At 35.1% G+C, this 26,450-nt stretch overlaps 6 protein-coding genes and 1 long non-coding RNA gene across 11 annotated transcripts; 4 read left to right on the top strand and 3 right to left on the bottom strand.

The window, feature by feature from the left end:
* Positions 1–335: 335 nt before the first annotated feature.
* On the top strand, positions 336–9,481 carry LOC108562112 (dopamine receptor 1). Its single transcript, XM_017920321.1, has 5 exons — positions 336–392; positions 3,043–3,352; positions 7,898–8,130; positions 8,190–8,911; positions 8,973–9,481. Exons 1-4 carry the CDS (start codon positions 371–373, stop codon positions 8,807–8,809), a joined length of 1,185 nt encoding a protein of 394 aa, XP_017775810.1. The 5' UTR covers positions 336–370; the 3' UTR covers positions 8,810–8,911; positions 8,973–9,481.
* Positions 9,482–10,893: 1,412 nt separating this feature from the next.
* Positions 10,894–14,285, bottom strand: LOC108562111 (methionine--tRNA ligase, mitochondrial). Its single transcript, XM_017920320.1, has 7 exons — positions 14,131–14,285; positions 13,793–14,073; positions 12,699–12,930; positions 12,382–12,634; positions 12,106–12,317; positions 11,840–12,034; positions 10,894–11,337 (listed from the first exon to the last, which is right to left on the bottom strand). The coding sequence occupies exons 1-7, from the start codon at positions 14,213–14,215 to the stop codon at positions 10,937–10,939; spliced, it is 1,659 nt and encodes a 552-aa protein (XP_017775809.1). The 5' UTR covers positions 14,216–14,285; the 3' UTR covers positions 10,894–10,936.
* Positions 14,082–16,606, top strand: LOC108562110 (pre-mRNA-splicing factor CWC22 homolog). Of its 2 annotated transcripts, none has more exons than XM_017920319.1 (2): positions 14,082–14,205; positions 14,292–16,606. In XM_017920319.1, exon 2 carries the CDS (start codon positions 14,348–14,350, stop codon positions 16,430–16,432), a length of 2,085 nt encoding a protein of 694 aa, XP_017775808.1. In that variant the 5' UTR covers positions 14,082–14,205; positions 14,292–14,347; the 3' UTR covers positions 16,433–16,606. The 2 variants fall into 2 exon arrangements, with proteins under 2 accessions (XP_017775808.1, XP_017775807.1); XM_017920318.1 differs by having other exon boundaries at positions 14,082–14,237.
* A 1,255-nt stretch (positions 16,607–17,861) lies between these two features.
* LOC108562109 (DDB1- and CUL4-associated factor 7) lies at positions 17,862–19,316 on the bottom strand. Of its 3 annotated transcripts, none has more exons than XM_017920315.1 (3): positions 19,151–19,316; positions 18,797–19,091; positions 17,862–18,744 (listed from the first exon to the last, which is right to left on the bottom strand). In XM_017920315.1, coding segments are annotated over exons 1-3 (1,056 nt in total). In that variant the 5' UTR covers positions 19,152–19,316; the 3' UTR covers positions 17,862–17,984. The 3 variants fall into 3 exon arrangements, with proteins under 3 accessions (XP_017775804.1, XP_017775805.1, XP_017775806.1); XM_017920316.1 differs by having other exon boundaries at positions 19,154–19,316; XM_017920317.1 differs by having other exon boundaries at positions 19,175–19,316.
* Positions 19,317–19,382: 66 nt separating this feature from the next.
* On the top strand, positions 19,383–23,569 carry LOC108562108 (A-kinase anchor protein 10, mitochondrial). Of its 2 annotated transcripts, XM_017920313.1 has the most exons (3): positions 19,383–19,745; positions 19,801–19,932; positions 21,845–23,569. In XM_017920313.1, exons 1-3 carry the CDS (start codon positions 19,721–19,723, stop codon positions 23,326–23,328), a joined length of 1,641 nt encoding a protein of 546 aa, XP_017775802.1. In that variant the 5' UTR covers positions 19,383–19,720; the 3' UTR covers positions 23,329–23,569. The 2 variants fall into 2 exon arrangements, with proteins under 2 accessions (XP_017775802.1, XP_017775803.1); XM_017920314.1 differs by lacking the exons at positions 19,383–19,745; positions 19,801–19,932 and adding an exon at positions 20,821–20,854.
* Positions 23,570–23,868: 299 nt separating this feature from the next.
* On the bottom strand, positions 23,869–25,626 carry LOC108562106 (protein CNPPD1). Its single transcript, XM_017920311.1, has 5 exons — positions 25,483–25,626; positions 25,255–25,351; positions 24,979–25,184; positions 24,791–24,919; positions 23,869–24,726 (listed from the first exon to the last, which is right to left on the bottom strand). The coding sequence occupies exons 1-5, from the start codon at positions 25,516–25,518 to the stop codon at positions 24,016–24,018; spliced, it is 1,179 nt and encodes a 392-aa protein (XP_017775800.1). The 5' UTR covers positions 25,519–25,626; the 3' UTR covers positions 23,869–24,015.
* Positions 25,627–25,653: 27 nt separating this feature from the next.
* LOC108562107 lies at positions 25,654–26,293 on the top strand. Its single transcript, XR_001891046.1, has 3 exons — positions 25,654–25,694; positions 25,874–26,048; positions 26,110–26,293. It is a non-coding gene; the product is annotated as an uncharacterized LOC108562107 (long non-coding RNA).
* The last annotated feature ends 157 nt before the right edge of the window (positions 26,294–26,450 follow it).

Genomic DNA, 26,450 nt, shown 5'->3' with positions numbered 1-26,450 from the left:
TGAAAAATAAATTGGTTTTACGCTCATTGCATTTTATGATTTATTTCGTATCCAACAAATTCATAATAGTTTTGTTAATTAACAAAGAATTGAGAATTATGGTTTCAGTATTATTTGATTTTCTTTTATTAACATAAATTTGTTTTTTATCGCGTTGTAGTTGGTCCATGTTTTTGTCAAACATAACAATAGACGATTTGCATAAAACAATTGAATGCGAAACAGGATGGAAAATGTTACTATTTTTTTTTGTTTCTTTAGCGGAAATTTAGTATGTCATGAATTCCATTTTATTTTCCAGATCTCTGTAAACGACACCGTGGCCATAGCCGAAAATGGAAGCGAAGCGGAAAACCCGAATCCAGTGACAATGATGTCGATCCTCCTAGTAGGTAAGTGTAACAAGTACATAAATCTTTCGCTATCCAATTTCTCGTGTGTTCGGAACGGGCTTTTAATGCGCATCTGGGATCCAAGCCAGGAAGATTTCTAGGAGAAATATGGCTTCGAAATGATCATTAGATGAACCAGTTACCCTCCAAACTGGCAGATTTCACTTATTGCTGTGGTTTTTATCCATTTGGCTGTAATTCCCGTACTATAATGAAATAAGAAAATGTTAAAAAAGCAACGTCTTCTATAGATCCAAAAGATGCATATGGAAGTTGAAAATTCGGGGAATGTACGTGTATTCAAGTATTGCTGTGCTTTAATCCTTTTGACTGTAATTCGACTTCAAAAATGAAACTAGAATAGATATTTTAATTACAATTCAAGACTACATAAGAGCTACAAAATTGAATCACGCCTAAGGAATGATCATTAGATTAACCAGATACCCTCCAAACTGGCAGATTTCACTTATTGCTGTGGTTTTTATCCATTTGGTTGTAATTCCCGTACAATAAGGAAATAAGAAAATATCAAAAAGCAATGTCTTCTAATAGATCCAAAAGATGCATATGGAAGTTGAAAATTCGGGGAATGTACGTGTATTCAAGTATTGCTGTTCTTTAATCCTTTTGACTGTAATTCAACTTCAACAATGAAACTAGAATAGATATTTTAATTAAAATTCAAGACTACATAAGAGCAACAAAATTGAATCACGCCTAAGAAATGATCATTAGATGAACCAGTTACCCTCCAAACTGGAAGATTTCACTTATTGCTGTAGGTTTTATCCATTTGGCTGTAATTCCCGTACTATAATGAAATAAGAAAATATCAAAAAATCAATGTCTTCTCATAGATCCAAAAGATGCATATGGAAGTTGAAAATTCGGGGAATGTACGTGTATTCAAGTATTGCTGTGCTTTAATCCTTATGAATGTAATTCGACTTCAAAAATGAAACTAGAATAGATATTTTAATTACAATTAAAGACTACATAAGAGCTACAAAATTGAATCACGCCTAAGAAATGATCATTAGATGAACCAATTACCCTCCAAACTGGCAGATTTCACTTATTGCTGTGGTTTTTATCCATTTGGCTGTAATTTCCGTACTATAATGAAATAAGAAAATATCAAAAAATCAAAGTCTTCTCATAGATCCAAAAGATGCATATGGAAGTTGAAAATTCGGGGAATGTACGTGTGTTCAAGTATTGCTGTGCTTTAATCCTTTTGACTGTAATTCGACTTCAAAAATGAAACTGGAATAGATATTTTGATTACAATTCAAGATTACATAAGAGCTACAAAATTGAATCACGCCTAAGAAATGATCATTAGATGAACCAGTTACCCTCCAAACTGGCAGATTTCACTTATTGCTGTGTTTTTTATCCATTTGGTTGTAATTCCCGTACTATAATGAAATAAGAAAATATCAAAAAATCAATGTCTTCTCATATATCCAAAAAATGTATATGGAAGTATTGCTGTGCTTTAATCCTTTTGACTGTAATTCGAGTTCAAAAATGAAACTAGAAAAGATATTTTAATTACAATTCAAGACTACGTAATTGAATCACGCCTGAGACCCCACAAGTGCTAAATCCGCCACTAGAAAAAGCAAACGACGTAATTAAAATCACGAATGCAATTGAAGGAATCATATTGTTACATGTTCGCTGTGTGCGTATGGCAATCAAACTTTTTAATTATAACCAAAGGTTTGCGTGGATCGAAACCGAGGGTCGGCAAATGGGGGGAAAATTACGCAGAAAAAAAATTATTATCTATATAAAAAGAAAATAGGGGATGGTTCACGAAAAACAAGCAATTTATATGTTAATTTAATAAACGCCACTGAGGGATTAATATTGATTTAGTTAATTAAGACCGCATATTAAACGTGCTTAAGTTTTTTTTTGCTTTTTCCCTATTGAATTTATCGTAGTTAATGGAGTTACACGTCGCTCCGGTTGTTAGCCATTTAGGGTGTTATTAATGTCTGTATTGCGATCTCAATTACTGGGAACTACTTAATTCGCCTAATTGCCATCCAATCAAACGCTCCGTATTGAACCGCTTAATACCCATGTATCGTCATGTTAGTACATTCTGGGTTGGTGTTAGTTAGTACACAGCTTATCCCAATATTTGGTCAACAACTTGATCCTCTCAAACGACATTCATTCATTAATAGCAAGTACACATACACAAGCTTGATTTCTACATATTACTATAATCCTATAGAAAGCTGTCCAAAATTGAAATAAACTCTTACAATTTATCTTATTACTCTAAAGCAACGCATGCTAATTATAATTATGAATATTATAATTAATCTTAAAACTATAGGCTTTAATATGGGCTTACTGCTAGATTTGTAACTATTACAGTTTCTACGCAATAACCTGTCAAAGTTGAAGAAGGAGGAATGAAGCAATGTTTTCACATTTTATAGTATTTCTGAATAAGCACGCTTGGTAACTTTTAGTATTAATACTTAAATTAATGAAAATTATGCAGACATTAATTTTCATGTAATACTTTAACAAAGTTGAATAAAAACTTAAACTAATTCTTATATACATAATTTAGTATGATTCAATAAATATTGAGACTTTTGTCTTTTTTTAATTACAGGAATTTTTCTCTCTGTGTTGATATTCCTTTCGGTCGCTGGTAACATCCTGGTGTGCGTTGCCATCTATACTGACAGAGGTCTCCGCAGGATAGGAAACCTATTCCTAGCCTCCTTGGCAATCGCTGACCTCTTCGTCGCATCCCTGGTGATGACGTTCGCCGGAGTCAACGATCTTCTCGGCTACTGGATCTTCGGGGCGCAATTCTGCGACACCTGGGTGGCATTCGACGTGATGTGCTCGACTGCCAGCATCCTCAATCTGTGCGCCATCTCCCTGGACAGGTACATCCACATCAAGGACCCTCTCAGGTGAGAGTTCCAATCCTCTATATATCAATAGAAATCCCATCATTCAAATTACAATAAAATCAAATTACAAGCGTTCACGCTCATTCCAGTAAACATCATTAAGTTCTAAATCGATTACAGCTCAACATCTTTGTCTTAATATGCAATCTACATTTAATCGTCGAAGCATTATTACAATTTTAAATATCTGAAATGGAAATTCGGAATTCACTTCGAAGATGAGAGAATAAAAGTCATAGTATAAATCACTATTATTTCGGTATACCTAATTGGGTGGATATTTTGCAATCGTGGATTCAGAGAAATATATGAAAGAGCGTAAGGGGAGATGAGAATGAAAATAGAAGAAAAAAAATTGGTTTTGAAATACGTTATGCCTCCGGTTTCTGGAATAATATTGAGAAACAGTGGAATCCTTTCAGTTGGAAAATTTAAAGCAATTTAACTTGCCTCCCCGACTGCAGGAATCGATTCACCATATAATTTACCTACCCAGACCTAATGAAAACACCCTCCAAAAGAAAAAAAAATATTGAAATAAAATAAACTATCTTCCATCTGTTTTCAATCTAAAGCATTTCCGATCTCCAAACTGCAGTTAGATGAATCGATTTCTGCTGCTCTTACCAACATTCATTCGATTCACGTTCACATTTGTATAGCAATTATAAAAGCGAAACGATAATTTCAATTACATTCAATTTATATATTACAAATACATTAATCTTGTTTCGATTAAAATCAACAAACATTTATATTCAATTATGTAATTGAAATTAATTAATAAATTGCATTGCATAATTACTAAATTGCATTGATTTATGTGCATACGTTTTTTTTTTTTCTGAAATTATTTGTGTAATTTTATAATCATAACAATAAATATTATTATTATTAATAATTTAATTAATTCTATATAAACCAACGGAAAAATGATTCATAATTTTGTATATAAACGTATGGTAATTTTTATCCATGTTTAAAATGAATAAGAAAATAATTCAATTGAATTACAAAATGAGATGAATCAATTTAAATATTTAATTATTTCATAAATATTTGAAGACTTTAATGTTTATTTTACCATTAAATTAGAAAATTTCTTACGTATATTCTTGCAATGATTGCTTCTTAAAAATCAATTCATCCCTTGTTTCTTTTCTTTGATGTTTCACTAGTGAAACTCATCTCGATCTCTCGAAATTGCAAATTCGGAGAGGGAATGATTTCTGAATGGATAAATAGATCGGATAGATATTGGTTTTCTGTCGTTATCTGGCATATCAATATTGTTATTCGGGGTTCGATTTACGCGCGCCTTCTGCATTTGCACCTGAATAAAAAAATATTATTTTTCGCGCCACTCTTTTTAGATACGGCCTCTTCCGATGTTTGCATGTGTTTCATGCATGTGACTGTGTGTGTGTGTGTGTGTACCAACGTGTGTATATATTCCGGATGTATAAAGGCACCTCTCGTCGATTCCTTTGAAATGGAAATTTCATCCGATCCAGTGAATTTGCTACGCTTTTACTTCGACGAGAAGAGATAGGAGAAAAAAATACTTACACACACATAGACACCAGCATCCCCCAATGCGGATCCGAGTGCAAATAGAAATCACATTCAATTTGCACAAACCAATAGAATATTTTACTTTGACCAATAATTTTTGCTAATTTTTTTAGAATCTTATTAAGAAATTATATTTATTGATGTTCTTCACTATTCAATAATCTATTTACTCAAATAGTTGGAATAAGTATATCAAAAGTATTATGAAACTACTTAATAATATCAAATTATCCAAATATTTTACCAATATTTGAATAATGTTCACATAACTCTACCTAACTAATTAGTATAATATATGGTTTCATTGATAAATTTGATAAATTAATTAAATAGTGCGAATAATATTATTATCAATATTGTAAAATATGATCGATTATCTGTGATAATAACTGGGTTTACTTCTGAGCTGACGTGTTTGAGTACCATTGAAATATGAAGGTGGAAACTGAATTATGGATTATGGAAATAGAATATTTTACTTTGACCAACAATTTTTGCTAATTTTTTTTTTAATTTTTCTAAAATCTTATTAAGAAATTTTATTTATTTACTCAAGTAGTTGGAATAAGTATACCAAAAGTATTATGAAACTATGGAATTACTTAATTGTCCAAAGATTTTACCAATATTTGTATAATTAAAAAGACGTAGAATTTCTATCAAATATCAATTAATATTTTCACACTCATTAGAGACAAAGGATTCTCTTCACATAACTCTATCTAACTATTAGTATAATATATGGTTTCATTGATAAATTTGATAAATTAATTAAATAGTGCGAATAATATTATTATCATTATTGTAAAATATGATCGATTATCTGTGATAATAACTGGGTTTACTTTTGAGCTGACGTGTTTGAATACCATTGAAATATGAAGGTGGAAACTGAATTATGGATTATGGAAATAGAATATTTTACTTTGACCAACAATTTTTGCTATTTTTTTTTTTAATTTTTCTAAAATCTTATTAAGAAATTATATTTATTTACTCAAGTAGTTGGAATAAGTATACCAAAAGTATTATGGAACTATGGAATTACTTAATTGTCCAAAGATTTTACCAATATTTGTATAATTAAAAAGACGTAGAATTTCTATCAAATATCAATTAATATTTTCATACTCATTAGAAACAAAGGATTTTCTTCACGTAACTATATCTAACTATTTAGTATAATATATGGTTTCATTGATAAATTTGATAAATTAATTAAAAATTGCGAATAATATTATTATCATTATTGTAAAATATGATCGATTATCTGTGATAATAACTCGGTTTACTTCTGAGCTGACGTGTTTGAGTACCATTGAAATATGAAAGTGGAAACTGAATTTTGGATTATGGAAATAGAATATTTTACTTTGACCAACAATTTTTGCTATTTTTTTTTTAATTTTTCTAAAATCTTATTAAGAAATTATATTTATTTACTCAAGTAGTTGGAATAAGTATACCAAAAGTATTATGAAACTATGGAATTACTTAATTGTCCAAAGATTTTACCAATATTTGTATAATTAAAAAGACGTAGAATTTCTATCAAATATCAATTAATATTTTCACACTCATTAGAGACAAAGGATTCTCTTCACATAACTATATCTAACTAATTAGTATAATATATGGTTTCATTGATAAATTTGATAAATTAATTAAAAAGTGCGAATAATATTATTATCATTATTGTAAAATATGATTGATTATCTGTGATAATAACTCGGTTTACTTCTGAGCTGACGTGTTTGAGTACCATTGAAATATGAAGGTGGAAACTGAATTATGGATTATGGAAATCTTTGGAATAGAATAATAATAGAAAAGATAGTAGTAGGTGATTGTAAGAAGAAAGAAATAACGGTGAAGATGTAATAATTTAGGTCTTGTAAATGAGACGCGACAATAAATCTCAAAGTACAAATGGAAACGTGCGTGGGTTGGGGGGAAAGGAATAGATAAAGCCTGCGCGTAACCTAGGTTTCGCAGAGCAGAGATCCCATCGCGATATCTCATTAGGCATATTAATTAATTGTATAATTGCCTCTAATTAACTGGAGAGTCGCAGCGTATGGATGTTGATGGATTGTATTTGCAATTTCCATGGAAACATCATCATCCGCTGCAGGCATCCAAACCTGCGCCGATATGTTTTCAATTATTTTTTTTGTGGAAAACTTCGTCATTTGCTAACTTTGTAATTTATTTACCTCAACAGCTGAGCACACCTCGGGGAACTCGTGTATGAACGGAACAGTCGGATGCACTTACATTTCGTATGCATGCATATTACGTAACGGAAAGTTTCGGGAAATGATGCAGTGTCTGAGTGGATGTTTTGCTTTGTATATTATAACATTTCTTCAATTTCACTAGAGAGCTTCAGGCCAACTAAAACTTACTTTGATAAATAACATCGCATCTATTTAATTATGACTCTACTCCATTTCCCACAGTTCCATCAAAAGTTAACAAATAACAAGTTTAAATTAGTTTAGATCGATTTAATAGATATAATAGACATAATTCTGTTAAATCACTTGCAAATTACTTGTAATAAGATGCAGACGTTCGTGTTTATTCGTATTATTAAATTGTTTCATGATCGATGTACCTCGAGCAACGAAGCACGTTAAACGATGTCATAACATCACTTATTCGCAGAAGTTTTACAGGGCAGGACTTTATTATCGATAAAAGGCAACGTAAAATTGGCGGCGCTGCGTATTTTGCATAATAAAATGCAATTACTTACATTAAAAAAAAAAAAACGTGGAAGAGGGTTGAAAAACTTACGTTTTAGTGCTTTCTGAACTGTAATTATTGTCGCAAAGTCTGGGACTATAAATTAACAACGAACTTTTCAAATTATCTCGAGCATCAAAGATGTCCCGCTTCGAAGATTTAAGTGTTGAATAATTTACTTTAAAATGTTGTGTTTTTTTTTAAATATTTCTTTTGCAGATACGGTCGATGGGTTACGAGGAGAGTAGCTGTTGGGTCGATAGCTACGATCTGGTTGCTGGCCGCTTTAATTTCCTTCGTTCCGATCTCTTTGGGATTGCATCGTCCGCCGCAGCCTTTCGTGGTCTCTTCCGGTGGCCAGAACTACCCGACGTGTGCTTTGGATTTGACTCCGACGTACGCTGTGGTTTCCAGCTGCATTTCGTTTTATGTCCCTTGCATCGTTATGATCGGTAAATTCTACAAACTGATGTTAATAATTAAATTAAATCTGTTTATTGTGTGATTTAAGGTATATACTGTCGTTTGTACTGCTACGCTCAGAAGCACGTGAAGAATATTAGGGCCATCACCAGACCCATAGATCTTCCGGAAGGGACTATTAACAAGAAGAAAAGCATGAAACAGGCTAAGAATAAGGCGCTGCACATCCATATGCACAACCATCACAGCTCTCCTTACCACGTGAGCGATCACAAAGCCGCAATAACAGTGGGCATCATCATGGGTGTGTTTCTGATCTGCTGGGTGCCGTTCTTCTGCATCAACATCGTCGCTGCGTTCTGCAAGACCTGCATCCCCGATATAACTTTCAAGATCTTGACCTGGTTGGGTTACTCGAATTCCGCTTTCAACCCGATCATCTACTCCATCTTCAACACGGAATTCCGCGAAGCCTTCAAACGCATCCTCACCACCCACTATCCCGACTGCTGCAAGTGCGGTTACCAATCGGTATCCCTCAACACCAACGACAAATTCATCACTGATTACGGCACGAAGACGGTCATAGTGAACGCAAGACGAAACGGCTCCTTCGGAGAGTTCTCCAGCGAGCATCTGAGCACCGAGTCCGTCCGGCAGACACGCGTCAACTCTTCGGAGAAGGACATCTCCGAGGACATCGTATGACATGAAAACGATTACAGGGACACCATGGTTTAAGATGATGATGAACCTGATACCAATTCTTTCTCGTTCCACTTAACATATAACAAGAAAAGAATCAAGGCTGTGCGTATTTCTGTTTTCTATTCATTTCTGAGTTGTCATTTATTTATTTAGTCTTACTTAGTTGAAGGTGTCGAGTTACTCGTTGATATTTTCTCTCCTCTTGGGGATGCGAAGATGGAGATGTACTTAATGTGTTTGATATTCGAGACGCGTTTTATTTTGCGATGGATTCAAATGGATGCTTCGTTTCTCTGCAAGAAACACTTACCTACTTCTTTTCCGTACATCCCGCCACCCCCCGCTAATGATGACAATTTCAGATTATCTTAATTCCAATGGTTTCGTAGCTTTAAGACCACAGCATTTTTCACTTTTTCAATTCGATTGTACCAAAAAATTTTAATAGCTATGGATCTACAATTTCAACATTCAACATCAGTATTAACGAATCAAATTTGCAATTAGAGTAAAGGGAATGTCACAACTATCTAAAATGTGTATTTATGTCTGAAAGGCAGCTCGAATCGATGGTTGAATAAAGCTTTTCATTTGATCCACGTGAAAAGCAAATATTTGTTGATGGAGGCCGGGCTTTCAAATGAAACAGTTTTGCGACCTGTTTTTATTTGTCTTTTACGAACAATCGAACTCGGCACAAATCTCGCCAAAAGACTAATAACGGCTTGTTTTCCAATTTGTACCAAGTTCATTCAAGCATAAAGTCCGCAATCATTTTCAAATAATTGTAATATAAATACACTTCTGCTTAATTTAAAGAACTTTCTAATCGTATAGTTAACTAAAGCAAACGATGTTATTTTACTACATAAAGCCGCAAATTACACGATTTCCAAAGTAAAATACAAACAGTAAACAGAAGATAAATAATGTTCCATAGCTATTAAATGCTACCCAAAATGTTTATCTTTCATAAGAGAAATAAATCGATTTATAAATATATACATACATATAATGAAGTTATTTAGGTTAAGAGAAATTACGTATTCAAAAAATATATAGTGAGTATTTATTGACTTAATGAATAAGAGATATTTTATTGTGATTTTTTTTTTAAATTATTATATAAAAAAAACTAATGTTGTCCAGTGTAAATGCATGTTACTTGATGTAAATACGTAGAAATTTGTAACAATTGTTTTTCTTTTTAATTTTAATTATTATTCACGTAAAACAATGTATTTTCTTGTTGTTTATATAATTTTTGTAAGATATACTTGTATTATAATTCATATGATCTCATCAATTCATAATGTACCAATATCCAAGTAATTTGGAATGGTGATGAATGCTCATTCATTAATTTGTATAATTTAGGCTTCTGAATGTACAGTGCACACTGACTGTACGTTGCGCCAAAGTTGAAGCAATATTTAGTACGTGAATATCTTTTCTCCGCTTCTTATTCTGTGATAGTAATAAAAAAAAAACAAACTCATTTCAGTGTAAATAGCGTGTCATAACGAGGGAGTCGAAGCAAAGCACACAGGGTTCGTGTAATTAAAATATCGTTTATTTATTTATTTTTTCCGAAACAATCATGTTTACATATCTGTCTCATTGAAGATGTCTTAATGTTTGCTGTGTACATACAAAGAGAATGTAATAAGATTTAAAAGCAAATTTCAGTATAAATATATACATACAAGTATAGATAATATATATATTATATACAGTGAGTGAGAAATAGGGAGGGGTTGTATGTGGGGATGAAAGTGTGAAAGGGGTTTGTATAGTTTTTCTGGGGTGGACGAAGGTTGGCGGTCTAACGAATTTATTGGACGAAAAACCGCAGTGTGGGATCTGAGCAAACCACAGAAACTCTTCGTCCTCCCTTGAAATAACCTTTATTTACTTGAAACTCGGAGAGAGAGAGAATAAATATTTAAAATCGGAGCGAAGCACGGTGAAAATGTTTTATACCCTCCTTTAAAAAAAAAAATATAAATAAATAAAGAATCAATGTAAAGTTATATATGTAAATAGGGTGAACAAAAAAAAAAACGTAAATAAACGCAATAAAGTTCGAGAAAAACAAACAACCTCATTTATTTACTAAACCGAAATCTACTTCTTAGCTCTAACTTTCTTATCCTCGCTCTTCTCCAATAAGATTCGCCTGAAGAGGATCGTCTTGTCTAAAGCCAAAGGATTCGATTGGAAAGCCTCGTCCTTCCAAGATAATTGCGTCGTTGAAGCCCACGTCCTTTTTACCTCTGGTACATTCATTTTATTGAGAAGAGTTTCAGAGATGTTTGGTACCATCGGCGACAATACGATACCGCTCACTCGAAGACATTCCATCACGAGATGAAGCACCACGTCCAGCTGAGGTAAGGTCGAAGCATCGCGCTTCAATTCCCACGGCTTCAAAGTCTCGAAGAACAAATTAGCTGTGTGAAGAGTCTTTATGGTTGCGTCAGCAACCTTGTGGAAAGCGTAGCTCGAGTAATTCTCGTAGCAGATTTCTGAGGAAGAGATTATTTTCATTTTATTTTCGTGTTTGTTTCGTTCCATTAATGAAAGCTACACGTGATACTACTCCCACGTTTCATTTCAATCATCAAATGAATACAGAGAGAGAAAAAAAACAATTCACAATACGCCAATAGCCCAAAGCAATTATCGTACATCCATTTGGAGCGAAGCCACGGTTTCCAATTACATTATTTAATTTCATTTGAAAATATCCCATAGAAAAATTTTTTCTTCAACAATATTAGTTAAACAACTAATCATTTTATTTGAACTGATTAGATTTGTTAAAATTATTACTATTTATGAAATTGCTTTTAAATAACGTAAAGACATTACAAGATGAGAAAGCAGAAATTGCATTAAGAAAGCTTAATTGAAATGAATGTGTATAGCTGTAAGCTTTAGTCATAAAAGAAGTTTTAAAAGAATACCGGAAATTGCAATTTAATTCGAAATTGGATTATTGCAAAACCGGAAGATTCGATCAGTCACCTGGTAGCGTTTCAATGGCGTGGAGAAGATTCTTCGTAACATCCAAAGAGGCTATGGTATCAAAAGCAGCTGTTTCGATTGCAGGAAACGTCTGTTGCGGATTCAAGGATCCTCCGGTGCATCGGCTTAAGAGATTACCAAGGGTATCGGCCAATTCGGAATTCAGGATGCGCAACACTTTGGTATCACTATAATCTGTGGCGGACGAAAAAGAAAAGAAGGAAAAATAAGCTGGGATCATCCGTTTGAGGTTTTCGATCACGTACTACCATCGCTGTGAGCTACGCCTTCGCGCAACAGGAAGTACCTCAGTCCATCGGTGGTGTAGAGTTCGCTCCTTTCGAAAGGGCAAACGACGTTGTGCTTGGATTTGGACATTTTTTCGCCCTCGACCGTCCAATGGGAATGGCATAGGATAGATCGCGGTGGATCCATGTTGGCTGCCATCAAAAACGCTGGCCAATATATGCCGTGAAATCTGGATTAAAATATTCAATTATGTAAATTGAATCGATGTAAGCGATGTAATAAATAGCAATTACTTGAGGATATCCTTGCCGATGACGTGTAGATCTGCGGGCCAGAAGTCCTTGTACCGTTTGTCGGGATAACCGGAAGCCGTCAGGTAATTAACTAAGGCGTCCAACCAGACGTAAATACTCTGCGCGTCGTCGCCGGGTACTCTAATGCCCCAATGCACTCTGCTAGATGGCCGAGACACTGAAACATCTGGCAGACCCTCCTCCAGCATGTCCATTAGGATTTTATGGAACTTCTTCGGCTTCACCACGCTCTCTGCAACATTAATAATGTAACCTCTCATCCGTTCCTACATTTACCCTCCGGATTTAAACTTTACCATCCTTCAGCCAATGTAACAGATCACCGTGCATCCCGCTCAATCTGAACATATAATTCTCCTCCTCCGTCCACTCGACCGGATGACCACTCTCAGCCGAGACTCTCACTTTCCGGCCGTCCTTTGAAACCACTTCATTTAATTGTGTCTCCACTAAAAAAGTCTCGTCCGACACACAATACCATCCGCTATATTTAGCCGAATATATGTGTCCATTCTCACTCAGTTTCTTCTGCAAAACGTACACACACACATAAAAAATGGGCAATGTTAAAAAGAAATTTGCGAGCATATTTCAGAACTTCCAACATGCAAGTTTCGCAATTAAAAAGTTTAGCGAAAGGCGAGACCGTATTTAATATGTAACGACAAAACTATTTCTCGCGCGGAAATTTTCAAATTAATGCTTCTTCTATCATTTGCGTCTATGGAATACATGAATACGGCTTGTTGTAATTCACGTTCAATATCACATTCATTAGGAAAGTTTCTGTACCCATGTAATATTTTGAACGAAAATTTTCACCTGCCTTTATTATTATTCTAATATCTATACATGTATACTTGTTAACGACTTGCAAATACCTGATATTATTATATAATTGTACTTATTTATAAAAAAAAATGTTATAATTTAGTTTATATTTAAATTGTGGATGCGCCGGGCAATACACTTTATTTAATTGTATTTTTAGAAGTATAAAAAATTAATGAAATTTTAGTACACGAATGTAATTTCGTAACATTGATGTGCATCCCAGCGCAAAAGCTCTAAATTAATGTTTTGAAACACACGAAACTTAGTTCGTGTGCGGAATAAAAGTGCGGAAAACACTACAAGCATTTTAATCATAATCGATATTACGTAAAGAAAATATTAACTGTAATCCTTCTTAATAATTTTTATCCTGAGTAATTAAAACATTAAATTTATTGCATTTGTAACAATATTTTCACTTGATTTTAATAAGACTAGTTTCCAAAATTAAAAAAAAATAAATAAATAGATTGTAATAGAATAATGGAAATGTATGAAATAATAATTCATAATCATTCAATTCTTAATCGATTAGATAGAAGACTGAAAGTTTTACCCAAAAGTGTTTAACAGCTTGCTGATGTTTTTCATCTGTAGTCCTTATAAAATCGGTGTATCCTACGGAGAATTGATCCGAAAGGTTGCGATACTTTTGGGAGATGCTGTTGCAATACTGATCTACGGATGTTTTATTATTTACAGCAGCCTGTTGGATTTTTGTACCATGTTCATCTGTGCCCGTAGCAAATTTGTATTTTCCATTTGAATGTATAAGCTGGTGCCATCTACCAACGCAGTCTGCAATTACCGAGCTGTACAGGTGGCCTATATGCGGTGCTAAGAAAGTTGACGTTTTGAAACAAGTGAGTTTGGTTAGAAAAGAAAGATACTTACTGGCATTCACATAATAAATAGGCGTCGTCACATAGAAAGAGTTCCTAGCACTGCATTTATTCAACAGAGAACCGGGTAAGCGCATTTTGAAACTGAAGAACTGGTTGGTGAGTATTGAAGAAACACCGCTGTGGGTTACTAACGAACAACGCTCATTCTAGGTTAAAACTGTCAAAGAGAGATTGAACGTAACCTCAATTGTACGAAGGTAAACAAAATGTTTGATCAGAATGACGAGAAGAAGCTGGACTGGATGTACAAAGGAGCCAATTCCATGGTGGACAGGGAAGAGTACCTACTGGGTCGGAACGTAGATAAATCTTTGGAACAATTGAATGCTGAGGAGAAGCAGAAGCAACTTGGTATAGTACCACCAAAGAATCATGTCGAGCATGAGTGCATCCCACCTTCAATTCGGGACTATAAGCTGCAGCAGGCGCTTGCAGAGCAGGTTGATCTCCAAGCAAAATTACAAGAAGACCCTTTGCTTTCCATACAGAAAAAGGAGGAAGAAACTCGCAGAAACTTCCTGCAGAATCCTGTGCAACTCAAAAAACTACAGAAGGCTCTGAGCAAGCAGCAGAAGAAGTCGAAAAAAGGTAAACGTGAATTGGAGGAGAAACTGGAGTATCTGCAAGATAATCCACTTGGGATGGACAGGCAAAATAAGAAGAGTAAGAGGGACAAGGATTTAGATATAATTCTCATGCATAAATTTAATGCTATGAAAAGTAAATTGAGCGAGAAAGATTTGACTGACATTATGCAAGGGAACTTCACTGATACAGACTCTGATAGTGCAGTTGAGGAAGAGTATGTGGAATCTGAAGATGAGTACACTAAGTTTAAGAACAGAAAGAGGAATCAAGGTAGGGATGCGGTAGAGAAGCCTAAAAAGAAGAAGCCTAAGAAGAAGAAATACGAGAGTAGTGATGACAGTTCCGATGAGGAAGAGGTGAAGAAGAAGGCTGTGAAAAAGAAGAAAAGGAAGAAGCGCGAGAGTAGTAGCGAAGATTCGGATTCGAGTGATTCGGAAGACAAACCTAAGAAGAAGAAACGAAAGTCGAGCAAGAATAAGAAACGTTCAAAGAGTAAGGACGCGAAGAAAAAGTCTAAAAAGAGTAGAAAGAAAAAGGAGAGTAGCAGCGAAGAGAGCAGTAGTGAAAACTCCAGCGACTCCAGTAGTAGCAGTAGTGAAGAAGAGAAGAAAAGCAAACATTCCAAGAAACGGAGTGAGAAAGGTAAAAAGAACACAGATAATCAAAATAAAAAAGAGGATAAGCGTAAGCAAAGATCTTTGAGTGCTGAAAAGGAAAAAGTTGAGAGAAGGAATAGAAGCAGAAGTAGAGATGAGTTGAAAGGACGAGATAATTCCAGGAATCAAAAAAGGTTCCGAAATAACGATAGTCCAGAAAGGCGAAAGCCATTTAGAGATGATAAAGGAGGCTACAGAAATAATCAACAGATGCATGAAGATGCTTATAAATCGGATAGGAGAAATAGGAGTCGCGATAGAAGGAATTACGACAACGATAATAGAGGTAGGTCAAACAGAAACGAAAGAGGGCAATGGAATAGGAGTTACGATAGAAAAAGAGATCATGAAGACTACAGAAAGAAAAGCTATGAGAGAAAATACGATGAATCTGTAAGGAGAGAAAGACGTCGATCTAGGAGCGATCAAAGAAAGTCAAGAAGCCTATCAAAAAGTAGAAACATTGAAAATCCTGGAGGAAATCAGAGGAGCGGAAGCATGGAGAAGCTGGATAAGTATAGGGAGTGCAGAAACCGCAGTAACAGCGTTGAACGTTGCACTCCAACGAAAGATGTTAAAAAGATTGTGGGCCCTGAACGACCTCCCGATTACTACCCTCCATCTAATTCGGACGAGGAGGAAACTCCGAAAGTTAAGAATTGGGGTTTGGTGAAATGCGATGGTACCAAGATTCCCTTAGGTACGAGCAGTCACAAATCGGTGGTTGCCAAAAAGGAGGAAGCGGTAGAAGTGCAGAAAGAGGTACCTGTCAAGAAGAAGAAATTGAGTGAGGAAGAGAAAGAGAAGTTGAGGCGCGAAATGATGGAGAATGCGGCATGGAGAGATGAAGAGCGCGAGAAGAAAGTCAAAGCTTATAGAGAGAAAGATGCGAAGGACGAAGTGAAGGAATTTGATCCAGATTTCATGCATAAGGAGTTGGTGAAGAGCAGCGATAATAACACGACCGTTGAGGGTAGGATTCGTGAGAAGCTGAATACCATTCAGCGATCCGGAGGAGACATGAATTCGCACTTCCTGAAACGGTAGCATAAGAGGAAACCACGTCCTAAGCGGAAGCGGCATTAATATGTACAAATATAATATGAGAGATTCGGAATAATTTATTTTTAGTTGCTCCAGTAAAATGTTTAATTATGGAGACAAATTAAGTATTGAAAGGAAATTTAATTGTATCGTATATTGGAGGAAAAATATATAAACAGCGTGTATTTTTCAATTATAAATATCGTTTTTATTTTTCATTCATTTCATTTATACAAATCAAAAAATAATAATAAACATTGATTTTTGTTTTCTTTCTCTAATAAAAAATAAAACCAAACGAACAATAAGTATGTCATGTACTAAGTCAGCTTACATGAAAAAGCTTATAAATGTATCACAAAACGAGAATAGAAATGTGGATAAAAAGAAATGCGAAAACAACATATGTACATACATACGATTGCTTCAGTGTACGATAATATAATAATGTTACATTTGGGTAAAATTCGGAATAAATAAAAAAAAAAGGTAAGGAAGGTAGTTTGCGCGTAGTAAAAAAAACAAAACGGAAACTCAATTTGTCATCTTCTCTAGGGAAAGAAAAAGGGACGAGAGAAAGAATCAAAACAAAACAAAAACTTGGGAAAGGGGGGGACAAATCGATTAAAAATAAATAAATACAACTATGATCCTGCTATTTGGCCTAATGATAGACATTAGTCGTGTGTAAATAATTGATATCAACCTTAATTAACTACAGGAAGATTGATATTTCCTAATGATGAGGTGACGACGATGATGAAAAATGATCAATTTCAATATTGAAAGGACGCAAGAAGCTTGAGAAACGAAACCTGTGAGGGAATAATAAACGTATTTGATTGAAATAAATTGTATTGCGATACAATTATTATATACGTGTAAATTTATATTTATAGAAAAAATATACTTTTTATGTATAAATATTATTTTTGTTCAGTTACATTAAAAATGTGTCGTTTCCGACTTGATATATAATTAAAATTCGTGGCTGAATCAGCGCACTTTCATTTGTGTGAATTAATATTTTAATAATTTCATTTGGTTTCTATTGTTCCCCATTCGATTATATCATCAAGTGATTCGTTACGCAAATTTGACAAAAATCTGCATTCTTAAAATATTGAAATTAATCCGTTCATCGTAATTATTTCTTATTTATTTTTTTTTAAATATACGCTACTTCATCAATTCGTATAAAATTGCATGGATTCACCACTTCGCGGAAGAAGAAAAAAAAAACTAATAAAATTCCCGTAACGAAAAGACAAGTAAATCCTCTCCGAGTGATTAAAAATTATAATTATAAGGTAGGTAAAAATGTATGTATATAAGTGTGTGTTGTATATCATAAAAATTGGCAGCATCATTATTTCATCAATGCAGAGAAATTAAGTTTCGTCTTCTTCATCGTTATTACTTGTTTGTCCTGTTTTTTTTTTCATAATTATTATTATTTTTGTTATATACGTGTTCTAAATAAATTAAACTCGACTGCCGTGGCGAGAGTTCGCATTAACTCGCGTTTGGCAGCTAATCAGATCTCGTTCCTGGCCTAAACGCGTAAGATTTCTAATGACTTGTTATAGCAAATTGCGATCCAATCGGGTTGCGTCGCGCCCCATTGGATCTGGTTGACCTCTCCCTCTGCAGCGGTATACGCCAAGATCGGATCCTCTATAGCTCTTGGCATCTGCTGAATGTCCCATATGAGGGCCTGATGATCATCGCCCGCAGTGCAAATATGACAACTGGAGTGCGGGGCCCAGGCTATACCATTGACGCAAGCCCTGTGATTGTTCAAACGCGCTACCGGCGTGCAAGGCACCCTCACGTCCAGTATAATTACCTCGCAGGCATCCATAGCAATTGTAGCTAGGTAATTGGGATCCTGTTTGTTCCAAGCCAACCTCAAAAGCGGCGTGTGCGTTGGATCCTCGTAGATGATCGTCGAATGCTCTAAATGCCTCAAATCGAACATTCTAACAGACCCATCAGCACCAACGGATGCGAACATGTCTCTACCACCTCCGGCCCTCGAGAAGGCTATGTCATAAACCTCCTTGTCGTGCGCAATCAGCTGTGTCTTCACGTGTCCCGAAACGAGATTAACCCGACCCAGAATCTGACCAGTCTCCAAACCCCATATCGTGCATGTGGTGTCTATCGACGATGTACCAACTAAATTCGGATCAACCTCGTTCCAATCGAAACTAGTCAGTGGTGCACAAAAATCAGAATTCTTATTATTGTTCAGCACGCATTCCAAACGTGTATCTGGTTCACCGGCTCTCCACACCCGCAAATAATCACCACTAAAATAAATTAATAAATAAATACAACAGTTTGCAAATAATTAATATTTACCTAGTTGCCAATAAATCTGGAAAGACTCCTTTACTATCTGGTATCCACATAATTTTGGTGGTGGGATACGGATGATCAAATGTACTTTTAGCAGTGAACTCACTGTTATCCTCATCCAGAGAGACAATCTGCACTTTATTATTGTACTCTTCAACGAAACTCCCCAAAGCCAGCCTGAACCTCTTGTCGGGTCTGACTGACCAATTCATACTGTACAGAGGCCATGGCGCTATGTACTTATATATCTCCTTGCGTTTCCCTGCAGGTCCAACGCCAGAGTGAGCCATGGCAAACACTGAAATTCCATTAGGCACATTAAAAAAGAACTCTGGTGGATAAGCATTAAAGATTTACTACTTGTTGTACCAGGCAACTTACCGATGAACGCTTTTCAAAACTTTTGGTGGACTATCAACACAGCCCTCACTCCTGTTACCCAAATTATCCGCAGATCCAAAAGTCTCTATGAATAAACAAATAATACTCACGTTGTTTACACTCTGAACTATATGACATTAACTGTCAAACACTGTCAAAAGTTTGGTTAGTTAATCGGCGTTACCAATACACAAACTGAAACTTTAAACTTCAAAGTATTTCTCCCAGCAAGTTTTCCAAATGTCAAATTGTGTTTTTGACTGGTGCATAAATAAATATTACGCTTAAAAACAGCAAAACACACGTTGCTCTCTACCTGTGTTAACAAATACTTAATCAGCGTTATTCGCTCACGCAGTGAACACCGAAGAACCGTTATCCTTCATCCTTGTTTGGAGGTGGACGAATGCACGCACTTTACGACCGTTTATTGTGGAAATGTCAACTGTAGAAAGCAGCAACAATTCGTGCTAATGTGTATTGCTTCCTGGACAGGACTCGTCCGTGATGTTCGCACGACCGCTCGGTTTCCAAGTATAATGTAAAATGTTAAATTTCTTCAAAAAACCAGGTGAGTCTCCATCAAACTCTTCATTATCTAAACGTAATTTTCGCTGAATCTGCAGGTCGCAGGAGTAAAGAGAGCCCTGAGTACGATGTAGCCAGTCCCACAGAGAAACCCTACGATCCAAGCAGGTGCCAAAGTTTGGGCCCGTTTGGCCCATTGGCTGTGTTCGAGGATGAAGGGCTTGACCTAAGTAAGTGCAAAATCATTTATCTGTAAAAAGTTCAGATAAGCAATTTTCCTCTCAGTAAGCACTCCAAATTATCAGTTTAAATTGTATATAAAACAAAACAATTCAATGATAATCACAATCATTATTGTCAAAGCTGTACATTTGAAACAACGCAAAAGAACGAAATTCAAGGCGACTTTGATAAGAAAGAATGTGTACTAATGGAAGTAATTTCTTCCAAAACTTGTTTCACTCTTGTAGCGTTTTATTTTGCAAGTCTTTTCTTTATAAAATTGAATTTTAGCAGTAGAATAAATTTATTATGAATGATGAGCAACTATTTCGATTCGACGTGATTCAGAATTTACGTGACTAAAGTATATCTAAAAAGGAGTATCAATCAATAGCCTTGACCGTCGCATTCCCGCCTACACAATACTTATTCTATTTACCTCTTTTCTACAAATAAATACAAGTTATTTCCTTTTTAAAGAACAAATAATTTCATACTTGTAAATTGAACATTAATCAAATACATTTTTTTTTTAATTAATTAAATTTAATTAGTAATGCGTAATTTAATGATTAGTTAACAATTCCATGAAGAAAGAGACAGTGATATTTATTAGTCATTAGTATAGAAAGGTCATTGACACAAGAATTTGAGTCTCTATTATTACTATTATGTGGGAACCATTACGTATTAGGTTTTTTTTTTTGTATTTTGATGGTTATTCAATACTTTAGATTATTTTATTGGTTTCATTAAACTAGAAAAAATAATAATTTGTGCTCCTACATTTTTATATACAATAGAATTTATAGATGTGGTTACTCGTCACTTTATAAGACGCATTCCAAGAAAGTTCTTTTTATTACCTTGCACGAGTGCAGTTCTAAATAATTCATATAACTTGTGCATTCAACTAATAATTCTAAGCAGGTTCGTTTTATTAATCGAAACAAATAAATATCGAACCAAAATAATTATTCATATTCGTGGTATTGTTTAAAACAAATAACTATTTCTTTTATTAACTGTAAATTATATTAATGCCTTTCAAATATCAAATTGGCAGCTGAATTCGTAGATAGTTTCAGAGGTCAGTTTGCTGAGGTCATCTGCGTTTATATATTACGTAATCGGAATTGCAATTTTGGTAATTTCGTTCTAATTATAGAAAATATGGATTAAGCTTATTCATGGAAATTTGTTTATATTATTGTTTCTTTTAAGAATATTACAAAATTTCAACTACGCAAAGTTATTAAGTTTACATCATTGTATTGGCTAAGACTACTCATATTTCTGATGATAATAGATGTTTGACGTGTACTAAATTTTCTACGTAAATCAATAGACCATGTGCAATTACAAGATTCTTAATAATCAATATGTTTTTGATACGCCTGTTCAATCGAGTAATAAAAATGCAATTATTTATCGTTACTTCAATTGTAAATCATATGACAATACCTAGGCTTGTTTTAATTGTGTTACAATTCAATGAACTAATAACTATTCTTTATTGCTGATATTTTGAACAATACTTATTATTAAATTAAAATATGTATATTTGTTATTTTGGTCTAGACAGCTAAAACATCTTTTTGATGTTTATTGGATCGTTACAAGCAACAATGATTCATTTATAATTTATTTAGATGTTTATTTTATAGTTTATAACACAAAATGTGTATGTTATTAACAGAGTGTATATTTTTCATTTGAATGTAAGAGTTGTTTCCCACAATTATTGAGAAGTAAATTCTGTTTGTTTACTGGAGGTGTATAATAATGTCATTAATGAATTGAGAATGTAAATTTCTTGCAAGGATTTTATAAACGAAAACATTTCATGTTGTTTATTGCTTATAATAACGGGGAATTACTGAGAAATATTTCTTTATATGTTTTGCTTCTATTTTTAAGCTGAGCTGGAAACTAAGGATAAATCGCGGCTCTCGAAAACCCTAAGCGATGTGCTCGTGGATAAATCTGCTTTAGGATATTTCATCCAGTTCATGGAAAATAGGAATTCTCTGCATTTCATCCGATGTTGGCTGGATATTGAAAATTTCCAAACGGCTATCCAGCAGCACGAAGATACGGCCAAGGATATGAACAACCTGTCTTCATTCAGTACAAAGATCGAGCACGATAGTTTATCGGTGAGCACGGATTGCGACTCTTATACTGCGGACTCGACGAGCATCTGTGACTTCAGCGACGCGAAGACCGACAGAAGTAGAGTAGATTTAGTGAATAATTGTGATATTGAAACGGCTAGTCTTAAGCTAAATGAGCGGGAGCACCAGCTCGGAAAGATCATGCAGGAGTTCACCGACGACGCGCTGAGGATCTTCAAGAAGTACATAGCCCTGGAGGCTCCGGAGAAGGTGAACTGTCCCGATAATATACGGAATCAAATCGTGGAGAACATCTGCTCCACGGACAACAAACTGATATCCTCCAATTGCTTCAAGGATATCCAAAGCTTCGTTTTTGGTATTTTGGAGAAGGAGTATTTCGAGGCGTTTTTGAGCAGCGATTACTTCTGCAAGTATCAAATAGATGTTCTGACGAGCGGTAACGTCGTTTTGGAGGATATACTTTACAATGAAACGGCTCTCTTTTACTTCATGGAATTCCTCGAGCAGGAAAGTTACCGGTCTTTGCTGGAGTTCTGGTTGGCGGCGAGCAATTTCCACCAGCAGCTGCACGATCAGAAGGACTTCTTCGATCCCATCGAGGCTCAGAATGATGCAGTCATACTTTACGATAAGTACTTTTCGCTGCAGGCTCACTGCCCTTTAGGCTTCGGCGATAAGATTAGGTTCGCTGTTGAGCAGAACATTTGCGGAGAGAATGGTTTGATGCATGACTGCTTCCATTTACCGCTGAAAATCATCGAGCAGGTCCTAGACAAGCATTATCTGAAACCCTTCCTAGCCTCCCAGCTCTACTACAAGTACTTATCGGAGTTGATAAACACGGTGCAAAGTGTCGGCTATTGCATCTACGGTCGCACGAAGAGCATATCCTCGGAGTGCGGAAGCGAGAAGAGCTTCAGCACTACGAGCACTTTTTTAGCCCTAGAGAACCCCAATAAATTTAAGAAACGCGACAAGCAGACCGATATGAACATAGACACGCGACAACTGTATGATCCCGATTCTCTATGGAAGCGAAAGAAATATCATCGATTGTCTTTCGGTAGGGTTACGGATATGGGGAAGTTCGTGAAGGATTTCGAGCCTGAGCCCGACAAGCGGGGTGAGTCTAAGCTGAAGAACGTTGTAAGGAAGTTTGTGAACTTGGAGGAGGATAAGAAGAAAGAGGAACTCGCATGGCAGGTGGCCGAGATGATAGTCAAGGACATTACTAGTATTACCTTGAACGAGCAGAAGACTTGATTGGGTTTTTATACCTTCGTGTACGTAACATTTTGGATTTAATACGGCATTACAACATGAACAAAACTGTTTGTTGCGTTCGTCTCTCTATCACTTGTGTCTGATGATGATGCACAGCCGTCGTTGGTATCTCTCTATTTGAAAGGCTTTATCGATTTAGTATTTAAGTCGCAACGTGTAAAATTTGTAGATACAAATGATTTTTTAACATGTAAGAATGTAAATTTGTATAGTGAAGGAAAGAGATTATATTATTACAATATTGATTGTATATTTGTATAGAAATTGTGAAACTTTACATATATATATATAAAGAGTAATTTTATTAATAAAATTTATTTATAATATTGTCCTATAATTTATCTAATTTTACTGTAATAATCAGTAACAATTAAACGAATCCTTTAAAGATTGTCTACCTTTCAAAAGACGAAAAGGATTTGGGTTTCAATAATTAAAAAGAAGAGTAATTTCATTACATGAAAGTTTTTTTATTTCGATAATCATTTAGAAAAATTAGCAAAAATCGAATATGTACCCCAAAAATAAATATAAATTCTATTAATGAATTCGTTAAAGCTAAGCATTGTGTCTGTGTTTTAGAAAAATATGTTACCATTTGATATATCCAATAATAATCCGTCCAATCTGTACGAGAGAAAGGATACACGATCAGCCTTTATCAAATCACTCTTTAATCTGCTGGAAGAAAGCCATTGGGCTGTAAGAGAACAGAGTAAAAATTGTATCGGTCCATTCAGTATGCCAGGACGACTCGAGACGATCCTGCATACGGATCCTGGTAGCCTTATGCAACTGATCTTGCAGCAGCAGCTTCTTGTCGATGGTCATCTCTAGGTAATTGTTGTAAGTGTACGCCTTGAATTCAGGTATCGGAATTTCCATGATCTTGGAAGTCGAGGTAAGCCAATTCATGGTCGTGCTGTTCCACCAATCCCAACCGACGCTCTCTGTATTCTCAGTTTCGTTCGAATCGTAATTTGCACCGGCTATGCTTGCAAGTATTATTCCAGTTTGTAGAATATCTACAGCGTCTATTGGCTTTTTTTCGAATACTGTTTCTGGTTCTTGTTCGAAGCTTTGTTGGTTGGATGGTACTTCGCTGCTCACCGGGCTCAAGCAGTTTCCTGGCATGTGGCTAACAATAAGCATCGAGCTTATCACTGTGAGTAATCCGGCTGCGTAAGTCAGAGTAAGAACTGCCAAAACGGCAGTCAAGTAATGCACCAACGCTCCTGCATCTATCACCGACAATAGGTTATTCAATTCCGTGTAAGTAAAGAAGCCTCTGTTTTTGCCTTCATTTCTTCCAATAATACTTTCAATAGATGATAGCTTCCTCCAGAATGTTTGATCACTCACAAATATCTCCCATTCCTATTTAAAAAAAAATATTATTAATAACAAATAATATGATAGAATATTACCAATAATAACTTACAATTGCATTTAAAAAATCCTTTTCTAAACTTATCAGTTCTTTGACTGTTATACCACCGGAAGCTGCCCACTCATCCAAATAAATTTCAGTGTCATCACCATAATCATGCAAGAATTTAGTAGAGACCATCTGGGGAAATTTAATTAAAAATTAATTTTAATAAAATATATTAAGAAAATGCTACTTACCAGTGAGACCAAGAACAATTCAGATGGAGCAACACATTGTAAATATTCAGGATTACAAGATTTCAAACGTTCCAAGTACAGTACAGCCAAAACGAAGGAGCATGGTGAAACACAGGACTGCCTTGATATGTAAGCAGCATCTTTGCAATGGAGCCTGTCCAAAGATCTGCCAGTGTGAGGTTCGGAAAAGAGTTCAGATGCCAGCTCTACAACAGGAATTCCAATTTGACAGTTAGTTTGATACAGTATAGTTTGCTAATTAATTGCATAGCAAACCTGTTACAGGCAAACTGAGGCAATCTGCATTTGGTAAACGTCCATAGTATAAAGTTTTTTGGATTCGGTTTAAAAAACTTTCATGGTTACCCATGGTCTAGAGAGAGATGGAGCATAACATTACTCATTGTCATATACAAGTATGGTGAGCAGAAAAAAAAAATATGCCAAGAAAAAGAGAGAAGCATAAGGAATTTGGGTTATTGGAGCTTCAATCTGTGTACTTACTTTGAGCTCTCTGGCTCGTTTCGATATCTTCGACATTGCTAACGACTAATCAGGAATCCGGATGCTGTTGTTTATATTCACGAGATTTTCGAAAACAAAACAAAATTTAGACGCAAATGAAGTAACCTCACCTTCGATGACCGCACCGTACTTTTAAACGTCACGCCACCAGTTTCTTCTTCTTCTTATATATAATTTAACAGCAATTGCAGGTAAATATCAAAACTTACATAATGAGCTTTATCTCTCTTTAATTAAACAATGTAGAAACACACTATTAATTTAATTTTCAATTAACTTCAAATATTCTACATTATTTTATTGATTCCATGTAGGCAACACAACATGCATTTAAAAAGTACTAAAGAAATTTAGCTCTGGCTGCTTGTAGGAGGATCACCTAAAACAATAACAACTTTAACATAGTCAGCTGCAGTCTCTGTTCTTTTCTGGAGAGAAACAAAAGTTGATTGATGGATGTTAACATGTTGAATTCAAACATTTATTCAAAGTGTAAAAGTTTGCAATACAAACACATTTAAATGTTATCCAGATCATGCACCAAAGTGAATAAAAGACTTTATATATAGCTATATTTACTCTCATTATAATCTCTGTATATTTTAGATCAACGCTCATGTTCAACAATCATCTAGGAGTAAGTGCGTACGAAAATACAGGCCATTCTCGAAGACGATCAAATACCGAAGTTTGACAATTGTGACCAAGCTGTGGTAGCTACAGACATGTATTTATGCTCATTTTAATCTCTGTATATTTTAGATCAGCGTTTTCCAAACTGTGAGGCGCGCCTCCCTGGGGAGGCGTGCACTAGTCTAAGGGGAGGCGCGAATATTAGTAGCAGTGAGCAATTTTACAAATATCTGCTAAAGTATAGATACATTTCTGTGCTCTTATCCATATTGCTGTAATACGCTTTCAAAGTTGAAAAATTGAAATTAGAACGT

This window comes from Nicrophorus vespilloides, unplaced genomic scaffold, assembly GCF_001412225.1.
Source record: "Nicrophorus vespilloides isolate i.1.1-1 unplaced genomic scaffold, Nicve_v1.0, whole genome shotgun sequence".
Classification (NCBI taxonomy): Eukaryota; Metazoa; Arthropoda; class Insecta; order Coleoptera; family Silphidae; genus Nicrophorus; species Nicrophorus vespilloides.
The sequence above is the reverse complement of the archived record's forward strand: the minus strand, read 5'-3'. Positions and strand labels throughout refer to the sequence as shown.